Source organism: Triturus cristatus, chromosome 7 (genome assembly GCF_964204655.1).
Source record: "Triturus cristatus chromosome 7, aTriCri1.1, whole genome shotgun sequence".
Taxonomy (NCBI): Eukaryota; Metazoa; Chordata; class Amphibia; order Caudata; family Salamandridae; genus Triturus; species Triturus cristatus.
Genome location: NC_140590.1, coordinates 1,845,472,475 through 1,845,484,613, shown reverse-complemented (window position 1 = coordinate 1,845,484,613; position 12,139 = coordinate 1,845,472,475). Strand labels below are relative to the sequence as shown.

The following is a 12,139-nucleotide window of genomic DNA, read 5'->3' as shown; positions in this document are numbered from 1 at the left end:
GTTGGAAACTTGTGACCGGCAATTCCAATCCGGGCTCCAGCATTTGACTGAAAACCTTGTGATCCTGGACAAATCACATACTTGACTGCACATAAATTATAAATTTGTAAGGAAAGTATGTGTAAACGTGACATGTAATGCCATTGAAATGTGTAAATTCCTAAATAAAGTACACAACAGAATCTTTTAATTTTGCCTAGCACCCACATTAATGTGCAGTGCTCTGTTGCTACCGAGTTAGGTTTCTGCTAACAAATTCTCACTAAATACAACCATGGCTTTCAAATATTCAGGCTACACATTTAGGAATTAGGCAGGTTTCATTGCTCTTACCTGCATGAAACAAACAAGATCCCACACACAAGAGGACCGGGTTCTGGTCAACAATAAAATTACAAAATTCTCTAATGGACAAAAACAATGAAATCACATAAACCAGTCAAATTCCACTATACATGCACCACACCCTCAAAAAATACACAACATCCAAATACTACAGAAGCCTGAAAAAATATATATGGCTTTAATCCTGTTATACATGTAACATCATTTTACATTAATATTCTCTATCAAATATCACCTTCATATTAAAAACACATGTACATCACACAAAACAATAATAAATATAATGACATTAGGGAGAACAATTAAGACCTAATCACCAGTCTTCATAAACTGGCAAATCAGCCTATTATATCAACAAGGGTCCATGAAAATATAATATCCAATATAAAAAAAAACCTGTGCACTGCAGATTTTGGTTTAATATTTTGTTGACTTGTTTCAGTGGACACACTTATTAATAACCACCTTCTTCAGGACTACATAATGTTTCTCCAAATTTTTTTCATATAAAATCTAAGAAAGAAGATAATAATAAAACATAAACATTACACAAATAGATACAACCATTAAGTCAAGACCCCATAGTCCTAAAACAATGACTGGATGAAACAACCATCAAAATGAAGGGCTAATTTAAACCATATACATCCCATAACTTCATGTGGTACTAGTTTCTTTATTAAAAAAACAAATCCTGCTTACTGTCCATAATAACTACATCCAGATTCAAAATTCTTGTTAATATAATAAGCTTATTTGCTGGTTTATGAAGACTGATTGTCTTAATTTTTCTCCCTAATGTCATTGTATTTATTACTGTTTTTTTTTGTGTGAAATGCATGTTTTAAAACGAAGGTGATATAGAATATTAGTGTGAATTTTTTTTTTTTATATATATAAGATTAAAGCCGTATATATTCTTCTGAACGTCTAATGTTTGGATGTTGGTGTATTCTTTTGAATGTTGGAGTACGTGTAGCAAAGTTTGAGTGGTTTATGGGATTTTGGGGTTTTTATCTTGCGGGGAAATTTGCAATTGTATTCATTGCTCTTACCTACATTTGTGAAATAGCTTTTAATGTTTTGCCTATTCCCACGCAAACCAAATCTAAATTTACTGTGATTGTAGGAAGATTGTCACCTTTTTCCGAACCACAAAACAGTCCTTTCAGACAGACATTTAAACAAATATTATTAAAATGTGCCTATTAATAATCTTGAGCCTTTGATTAATCAAATGAACATATTATACTATGTTTGATTTGCACAAACCTATTTTGGTGAAAAGTCTGTTTAGGGTGGAAAAAATTATTCAGTTGGACCTTATAAGAGACGGCTTCCTTCCTACTGCTCATAGTTTTAAGTGAATATTACTTTTACCCCTCCTCCTAGCTGCAGCTCCCTGTCCACAGTCCTACCCAGCATGCACTTCTCCATTGTGACTCAGGCTCCTCGGGCCTGTCTCTCTATAAGGAAATGGTGCACATAAGAGGGTTTCTTACATCAGTGTTTCCACAGTTAGATGACTGAGAACAGGTACGTTTTTTTTATGGTCCTGATCTACTTTTCTGTCCCCTCTGAGGCCTGGACCCCCCCTGCCCGCGTCAGTGGATGTGGTACGAAGGAAGGTGCTACCTGTTTTCCAACGAGACCAAGTCCTGGGATGCTAGTCACGCGTTCTGTGCTTCGCAAAATGCAAACATGTCTACGATAGCAACTCTACAGGACAAGGTAGGACGATGATGGATGCCAATGTTGTGGCGGTAAGATGTGTATGCGTAAACCAGTGGGCAGATCATGTTTTTATATTTCCCCCCCTTGGAGAAATCCCATCACCTGCAGCACTGCACTTCTATGGGCTTCTTGTCTTCCCATTCCCACCCTGGAACTGGATTTATTCCTGTCCTTGACAGTGAATATCCAACTGTTTAAAACCCGGATTTCTGAGCACAAAAGTACAATCAGAACACTCAACAAACACAGCAGCTTGGCCATGCATTGGAATGAAGAGAAGCACAGTATCGCCCAACTCAGATTCTCTGTCCTAGAACGAGTAGAGCAACGTCAAGATACAGATCTGACCAGAAGTCTCCTACAGAGGGAAACCTATTGGATTAAGCGTTTGGACACCTTAATGGAGAAAGGCATTAATGACAAAATAGACTATGCTTGTTATTTATGATGTATTTGTGTCAAAGGTTTTTTTGTATCAGGATAGGACTGCATATTCATATATACCTATGTGATCAACCTTTCTTCTTGGGTTAGATTACCCTGACCAGTGACCCTCACCAACACACGTTTTATTTTTTCCGGTCATTCCGACTATTTTTTAACGTTTTTAAATTTTTCACCATTTTTCTCATGTCCAGGTTCATTTTTCGCTCTCTTTCAAGATGGCGGCACCATTCATCCAGCCACCTTGTTTAAAAAATTTTTTTCAGTAGCACAGTATGCACGCGAGTATTACCTCCACTTTGATTCAGGCTTTTGCGCTTTGTCATGTCGTTTATTTTTTATAGTGGAACCAGTTTTACCTTTGATGATAGTCCATGTATCATTAGTCACTTTTTTTGAGATAGTTCCTCCCATTTTGAGTAAGGTATCGTTGTTCAGTCACCTTTTTTATGTCTAAACATGCTCTGATTTAAGCGCATGCTCCCAACATACCGCCATGATTTTCACCTGGTGATTTTTTGAGCCAGCAGTCGAACAGGTTCCTTTCATTGAATCGACCACGTTGTACTGTGTCGGTAAGATTTCTCATTTTGAATTTTCTCTTCATTTCTCTTGCCAGCTACGTTCAGAGACGACATTCTAGTGTGTTCTGTTTTCAGGTTGATCCATTCGTTTTGAAAAGCGGTTGTTTATTGCCCAACAAGGTAACAGTCTCTCTGAGTTTTTTCGGCTTCTTTCACCGTCTACACAACTTTATTTAAACATTCTTGGTGATGGTCATTTTGGGTCATTATGCGGTCACTCAACTTATTCACTTAGTTGTTTCAGTATGGAATGTTGTTATGAATTTCTGAGTTTGATCATGTATTTGCAAACTGATGTTTTTGCCATCATTGTAATGGTCAATGTGTAAATATGCATTATTTATTTCTTTAGATACGTAGCCCCTGATGAAGAGCCGGCTGGCTCGAAATGCATTGGGCATTCACAAAAAGTGAACTTCTTGTAAGAGCGTAATTTGGATTTATATGAAGGATTGAATGAAGATTTAACTAACGAATATTTTTGCAATGAATAAATTGCTTTAATCACTGAGACATTGATTTAATTCATTCACTACAAATGCTGGATTAAGTATGAACTACAGTTTTGAGAATTATTTCAAGGCATTGTCCTGAACGCAACTGTGCGTGGAGACTAGGGCCCTACTGGTCCTAGCATTGAAGGTTTGAAGTGTCAGGAATCCATGACTGTTGGAATCCACTCCACAGCACGCCATTGAGAAGAAGTGTTAAACGAGTAAAACTTTGTTTCTGAAACAAATTCGGAGTGCCTCTACCACCCATTTTGTTGTTAGCCTTGCATACTACACCTTAGGCAAAAAAGGGGGCCACCTAGAAACAGGCTGTAGAGGGGGACTTTGGTACTAGTCCGGGAGCTCCCACTAGTGGGCTCAGTTCGTGAAGGTCTTCGGAGCAGGGGGGCTGGGAAGTTCGGGTGATGCGGGTTTTTTGTCGGCTATTCCAGTGCGTAGTACGCACTAATGGTTTTCGGTTGAACCTGCATAGGGGGGCAAAAGAAGACCGTGGGGCCACGCTCTATGCTGGCCTGTGCAAAGCTGACATACCTTTCGACTGGTTGGCATTGGAGTACGGATTGATCTTCAAAGAAGCTTTGCTTGCTGCAAAGGGTCTGGTACCGGGGTTTGGTGCAGGGTGGCTCCTGGGGCTCCTGGCATCACCAAACCTGGTGGGGAGACGGATCTGACCACTGGGAGCACGGTGACCTCCTCCTGGGTGGCTGCTGCGCTGATGGAACCAGTGGTCAGCAGTTCGGTGAACTAGATGTTGCGGTCAATTCCTGCTGCCTGCAGGGAAGGAGTTCCTCCACTTTAAGGGAGATGCTGACAGCTTGGCAGAGTGCTGGTGGCCCTCTGAGGCTTCTAGAGGATGCACAGCTGCAGGACATGTCTGGTTGTAGTGATTGTGGGGACAGGAGAAGGCATGGTTTGATGCCAAAGTCCACCGGTAGTCCGCTTCTTTATCCTTTTTCTTTTGTCAGGTGTATCTGAGTTTGTGGTGTCAGGGGGCTACCTAAATACTGAATTTAGGGGAATTAAGCGCAGTGAAGGATAGAAGCCAATGGGCTAAGTAACCTTGGGCTCACTACAGCCCCTATAGGACCAGGTCTTGTGGGGAGTAGGCATAACCCTGTCCCAGAGTTCCTAATTCCACCAAAATCAAAATGGTGGAATCCTTCTTTCGTGGAGCACATCAGGCAGCCCTCCTTAAGGGTGTGATTGGTCTGGTAGTGCACCACGCCTCCTTACATAGCTAATTTCCGCCTGTCCTGGTGCCAAATGTTCCTCGGGTGGCATATCCTATGTCTGGGTAAAGCTGGGGTCTCATATCAAAGGCGGCAGAGACTTTAAAGCTCCTGGCCTTGATATGCTAAATCCCTAGCCATCCTGCTGGAGGATGTGTGAAACCCTTCCTATGGAGCAGGCACTGTTTCTGGCCTGAGAGTGTGGGCTCACCTGCAGGGTGTCAGAAACATGTCTGCAGCACACATTGCAGGAGGAATATGCCTCTCAGGATTACTTTTGTGCAGGAATGTGTCCCTTCCTGCGCAAAAACAAACCTGCATGCAACGGAGGCACCCTTGCACCATAGTGCAAGGGTGTCTGCGTTGGCACTAGGCTGCCAAAACTGCAGGAATGTGATGTATTGCCTTAAATACAGTACAGAAGTGACTTGCTGCGCTGCACGACTTTTTCGTAAATAGGCCCCTAAAGTGGTCGTCACAGTTCATACAACGTATCAATGGATGTAACAAATACCTGAAATTCACCCATAGAAGAAGCAATAATGAAGTGACTTTCATGGGTGCGTGAGTTTTTGCAGAGGGTAGTCTTGGGCTCTGAGACACATCACAAATCGAAGGACAACAATTTTTATTTTTTTTATTTGACCGTTTCTACATACTCATTGTGGGAAAATCTTCCATATGAATAATTCCTTAGATCACAGAGAAATTGCAGTAACTTGACTGACTTCAAAAGTCAGGCAGAGCCTTTCAGTGACAAATTTAGAGCAAAGGAGTACCACAGATGACAATTTAGAATGGGAACAAGAGGGCATGGAATAGCAGAGGTCTTGCACAAGATCAAAATGGGCATACCAAGGATGAACTGATCTATGTGACTACCTATAATGTAGTCTCCAAACCAGTGAAGATCATTAATAGAAAATAGCGATAATGGAGAAATGGAGAGGGAACCTCCCCAATATGATGCCTATGTCCTCAAACAGAAGATGGAGGAGCCTTAAGGATACACTTGTCCACATGTGGGAAACGAAATGCACAAATCAGACCCAGAATTTGACATTATGAGGCCTACCAAAACTCACAGGACACTCTCCTTGTGGGAAGTGTAGGGTCTGTCATTTGAAAAGACCTACCAAAATATTAGACCTGGCACGGCGCTGATGGCTACCCGCCCGGGTCGGGCCCCCGGACCGAACGGATTCCCCAGAGACTTTCTGCGGCCCCTTATGCCGACGCTAGGCCCCTATCTGCTCCAGGTTGTACAAGAGGCCAAGGAGACTCAACTGCTACCACCTGATTGGTGACATGCCGAAATAGTCGTGTTTCTGAAGCCGGGCAGACTCCCTGAGGATCCGGGGTCGTATCGTCCCATATCATTATTGAAGTTTGAACCTAAACTATTGGGCAAGGTCTTGGCCGATCGTCTACGAACATACATACTAGAGCTGATCCACCCGGACCAATCCGGCTTTATGCCGCATCGGGCAACGAGGCATAATATCCGACAGTTGCATAATGCGATAGCAGAAGCCCATAAGCTAGGCTGCCCGGTCGCGGTACTGCTGGCCGATATAGACAAGGCGTTCGACTCCCTTAGTTGGGAATACCTTTTCCGCCTCCTAGAGGCAGTAAACTTTGGTCCCCGATTCCTGACGTATATCAAGCTCCTATACACAGGTCTCACGGCGTCGGTCCGGGTGGCCGGTCATCGGTCGGCCTCGTTCCCGCTCTTTCGTGGCACCCGACATGGATGCCCACTATCCCCACTGTTATTCGCGCTTGCTATAGAGCCACTAGCCGAATGGGTGAGGAGGGACGCAGTGATGCGTGAGTTGTCATGGACTCCAGACTACACAGACAAAATAGCCCTGTACGCGGATGACGTACTATTTTACATGGCTGACCCACGGGTCTCGGGGCCTAGGGTCCTTCAGATCCTCCGCATCTTCGGTGAGACGTCTGGTCTGTGCGCTAATCCTTCTAAATCTATTTTATTCCTGGTGTGCGGGGACCTAGGACACATGGCTTGGGCAAACCAGGTGACTGTCGCTACCGACGGGTTTAAATACCTCGGGGTCTACGTGACCCGAGATCAAGATATGGCGTGGGCCCGGAATATAGCCCCTCTTCTCCCGGCGGTGCGGGACGACACCACGATATGGTCACAACTACCCCTCTCCCTCTATGGCCGATCGGCGATCTTTAAGATGATTTCACTGCCCCGCATGCTTTATCGCCTCCAGAATTACCCATACCCGATCCCGCAGACGTGGTTCACGCAACTAAACGCCCTGATGAACAGGTTCCTCTGGCAAGGGGGCACCGTGCGGGTGGCCCTGGCGACCTGTGTACAATCTACATACTGCGGGGGAATAGCAGCGGCGGATATGCGCGCCTATTACTGGGCATCCCAGCTGCTAGTGGTCAACGACTGGTGGTATGGGTCGCTCCAAGATCTGGCGTATGCGGTAGAGCGTTTAAATCTCCCTCACACGCGGCTGCTACACTTACTATACAACTCCTCTTCAGTAGCCGGCCATCCTCCGGCATGCGGTACGGTGATTCAGATCTGGCGGCGCGTGGTGCGTATGATGGGCTGGTGGGGGAAACTTACCGAGATGACACCCCTATGGCGCGGCGCCTTCATCCGGCCGGTGGCGGCCCTGGAGGGATTCCGGGGGTGGGATACAATAGGAATCTCCACGTTGGGGGATGTCATGCGAGGGCCCACAATTAAATCCTTCCAACAACTACAAACCGAATTTGACCTACACAAATCCCAGTTCTACCGATACTTACAGCTTCGACATGCGTTGATGCCGGCGGTGCGTTCACTGACGTCCCTACCAGAATATCACCCCCTAGAGAGTCGCCGTTTGACGGGGGACCTCGGCCCTCATAAGATCCGACAAATCTATCAAACCCTTACAACACGCGCGCAACACAATCTCCATAAGACACGTGAGCGATGGCAGGCCGATCTCCCTGACCTTACAGATGATGATAGGGCGGAGGCACTGGCGAGCCCCCGCTATACAGCAGTTTCCACTAGATATCGCCTGATCCAATATAAATACCTACACAGGGTCTACTACACTAGAACGCGATTGTGGAAAATGGGGGTGATTCAGTCCCCGATATGTTTACGTTGTGGCGCGACCGAAGGCACGTTCTTACATATAGTATGGCTCTGTGTAGTGATACAACCCTATTGGCGCAAGGTCCTTGGGTGTTTGGGGAACGTTCTGGCCTGGGAGCTCCCACTCGAGCCAAGACTCACACTACTACATAGCACCGAGGACATCGGGGGGAACAGATATAAACGACACTTACTGTTTCTGGGGCTCGTGTTGGCGAAGCGGGATATAGTGCAGAGCTGGAAGGAGACCTCCCCGCCCCGCCTAGGCAAGTGGAAGAAAGCCATGGACCAATGTATGATGGCGGAGATTGCGGTCTTTGTGGCACGTGGCTACCCCCGGAAACATGGGAAGATATGGGGGAAATGGGCCATATACAGGGGTGTGGACCTGCCACAACTTACTCCAGACGATTCAGGGGATCCCATAGAACGCCTGAGACAGGAGAGATAAATACAAGGTGTGGGGTGACTGTGTACAAACATATTAGGATAATAGTAATGATGCCATCCTGGAAACGGATGGGACTACGTGTTGACACGGGGTGGGTGGGGTGGGTGTGGGAGTCTGATGTTTGCAGACTAGAGGTTGGGGGCGGTAAATCAGCACAATGTGTACCCTGGGGGATGTACTTGCCCCATAATCTCTGGATAACTGTGCTGGTTGTTTGTTTAATAAAATCAATAAAATATGTTGTTAAAAAAAAATATTAGACCTGGGCCTCCAAAAAAAAAAGTGGATTTTGAAAGAAACCACAAATTGTAAATCAGGAGTAGTGGATGTGGTTATTTTACCCTTGGAACATGAAATACGTGGGCATGACCATGAGGAAGGTGAGGACAAGAATAAGAGCACAGGAGCAGTTTGAGATGTAAGCGACTCTACAAAAATCTCTCATCTTTTCTGACAGTAGTACAGACAGAGCATGGCCTAAAATGGGCGTCATTGAACAGGCAGAGATCCAGGTGAGCTCTGCAACATTGATGAAAGCTTTATTTGAAAAGGAACAGAGGAACTCTCATATCAATTGAGCTGTGGGCTGTCTCTCCTGGTGGAGCAGGCCCATGACGTAAGAAGCTTCTCCCTCCCTCGGCTTTGAATACTTTAAATGGGACTGAACTGGCACTTCTCGGAAGTAAATAAATCATGACCAGTAATTTAATCATTCGCCCATTTGTTTGCACGTGAAATGATCAGTCCTGTGCAAATACTACAAACCTTTAAATAGTACCCCCCCTCTAAAAATGTATGTGTAGAAAGCGTGCATTGTTATACAGCACTTGTTTAAAGCAGCATTGTCCTAGCCAATTCATCTGATTACCTTTAAGCTCCGGAGGGGCTATTTCATTTGTTGACTAGATTGTGTGTGTAGATAGATGAATGCAGCAATGAGTTAATGGAGAAATATGTGAGTTTGTGGCTGGATGAAGGGGTGACTGGCTGCATAGAAAGATGAAGAGGTAAATGTCTGGGTGCTTGGCTGGATGAAGGGGCGAGTGTCTGAGCACAGGATGAAGGTATGAGAGTGCACAGAAAGATGAAGGACTGAGTGTGCAAGTGCATAGATGGATTAAAGGGTGAATGCCTGAGAGCATGGTTGGTTGAAGGGGCGTATGTCAGAGTGCATGAAAGGATAAAGAAGTGAATCAATGGGGCTGGATGGATGGATGAGTGAGTGAGCGAGCAGCAATGGCAGGAGGAGGGAGTATCCCCCCAATCGAGACCTAAAATCGTTTGCTCTTCAATGAGCGACCGATGGTTCAGAACAAATCCTGATGTTGTGTTTGTTCTTTCCTCAGTATCCAGTTAAAGAACAGCGGCCCCGGCCTGGACTGCGCCGCCTTAAACACTGAAACGCTTGGCGCGCTGGACTGCGCGACTTCAAGGCACTGGATCTGCACAAAGGATGGACACTAACCTACAGCCCAACAGCACATGTACACCCATCAGTTCAGCCACCTTTGTATACGCTTTCCCAGCACAGAATGAAATACTTTATAAGGATCCTTTAGCTGCTCTCGAAGATGTATAGGCCTAACATACTTCCCAGCCGCCTTTGTGGGGGTATTTATAGAGTGCAAACTTAGCTGCAAAGAAATGGAACAGGTTCCAGACTTGGAGGAGCCAGTGAGTGCAGGAAGGGGTGCAGGCGGTGAGAAGTGCTGCAGGTGTGGCACACAGAGGAAGAGAAGGCACATCGACAGGTGTAGGGTCTTTAGAAACTGTCCGCCACCCCAGGGAGATCAGACTGGGAGATGTAGCTAAAAACAAAGGGTCTCCGGGTTCTCCAACAAGAAAGGCACGAGGACAAGGCTCACTTATGTCTCACACCGTTTGAAGGATCCAGTGGAGCAAAGCCCTTAGTGTTGAATGGCCCTAAATCAAAGTTTCTAACCAGTATTGGCAATGTGAATTGGTCACGCTCAGTGGTTGAAGTGCATTTGAAAAAGTAAGGGAACTGTGATGTTGTGCAGAATGGGGTCAGGGCGAGTAACATGGGGCGAGGTCATCCAATGGGGCCTACATATCAGAAATACAAAAGCCAAAGCATCTAGAGCTATAGAAGTCCTGAACAGATATATATGTGACCAAGACCACGGACGTGGTCGAAACACGTCGTTCTGCTCTGCCTAATTGAAAATAATCTGCTACACTGATCGAGCGGGCTCGTGTGGATCCTTTATTTTCCTCCTGTGGGTTAACATCTGGTGAAAAAAAAAAAAAAAATATATATATATATATATATATATATATATATATATTCATATTCACTTAAAAAACCATAGGTTTCACACGTTATAGTTAGCTGTACATTTCACTCGTAAAAAACCAATGAAATTCCACGTTATAGTTAGATGAGGTAACTATAACTTGCGCGCCCACAATAAACTGCTGATGACGTCACATAGTACATCACTCATGACATGGTCAGTGACATCACTCATGACATCAATGATGACATCTGAAATTACAAATTGTGGATTGCGGTCGCGCAAGTTATAGTTACCTCATCTAACTATAACGTGGAATTTCATAGGTTTTTTACGAGTGAAATGTACAGCTAACTATAACATGTGTGAAACCTATGGTTTTTTAAGTGAACTTGCAAGGTTTTGTAAATGATAATTCCTAACTATAACGTGTGTGAAACCTATGGTTTTTTCAGTGAATTTGTACGTTTTTTTAAATGCTAAGTTATGTATTTATTTTTTATTTTTTTTCTGGTTTTTCACTATGCGCACACCCTGCGCGCACGGTGCGCGCCTCGCCTTTTTTTACGCAGTAACATTTGTTTTTTTCTCCCTTGTGGGTCCTTTAATTTATTTAATAAATGTGATTGTTACTTCTTTATTTTTTATTTTTTATTTTTTTTGCCGTGCGCGTACGGTAAGCTTACCGTACGCGTACCCCGCGATTTTTTTAAAAAAATTATTAAATTTATTTTTCGTACTTTTGGGTCCTTCTTGGACCCCCTGACAAAAACTAGGGCGTCTGCAACTCTCTTCGTTGCCCCCGTTTCACGTTCCCCACCTTTGTTTCTCAGTGCGAGAGACAGAAAATGGCGGCCGACACTTCCTGATTTCGACCGATTCGAATGTTTACAGTCATGTAACCACCAATCAGAATTGAGCTCGCGCACGGCACCGTACGCGTACGGTAAGCTTACGGTAAGCGCACGGAGCGCGCTTACAGATATATATATTGATTTAAATGCTATTTTCTCAGGACCTACTGAACAGATTTACACCAGACCTACAAAAGGCACATCCTTGACCTGAGGACTACCTCTCTGCCAAATTTCAAGTAATTCTGTTCAGCCGTTCGGGCTGTAGCTGTGTCTAAAGGTCCTATGGAAAAATGCATGGGGAAAACGCGTTTTGGGACCCCCCTTTTTTCTCAGCCCCCGCTTGATGAATCCCCCCGAGACTTTCAGGGTAGGAGCGGAGCGTAGCGCCCCATTAGTTTTGAAAATTTTGCGAGGATTCGTCGACCGGCGCCAAAGATATTCCAAATAGAATGTTGCGGATTTCCTATGGAAACACGGTCCTAACTATAACTATCTACTGGCGACCGCCAGTAGATAATATATATCTATCTATCCCTACTACTATTTCTGGAGCAACTGTATGGGGCACGGCACATAGTACTCC

The 12,139-nt window shown here is 44.7% G+C and overlaps 1 protein-coding gene across 2 annotated transcripts in view; it reads left to right on the top strand.

The window, feature by feature from the left end:
• The window catches only part of LOC146813411 (uncharacterized), a 53,722-nt gene extending 43,023 nt beyond the window's left edge, over positions 1–10,699 (top strand). Inside the window, exons 4-5 of one of the 2 annotated variants that reach the window (XM_085614759.1) lie at positions 1,928–2,076; positions 9,788–10,699. In XM_085614759.1, coding sequence (XP_085470885.1) covers positions 1,928–2,076; positions 9,788–9,841 — 203 coding nt within the window. In that variant the 3' untranslated portion in view covers positions 9,842–10,699. Of the gene's footprint in view, positions 1–1,927; positions 2,077–3,459; positions 3,577–9,787 lie in introns of those variants that run through there. The other variant, XM_085614760.1, reaches the window with a different exon arrangement.
• The last annotated feature ends 1,440 nt before the right edge of the window (positions 10,700–12,139 follow it).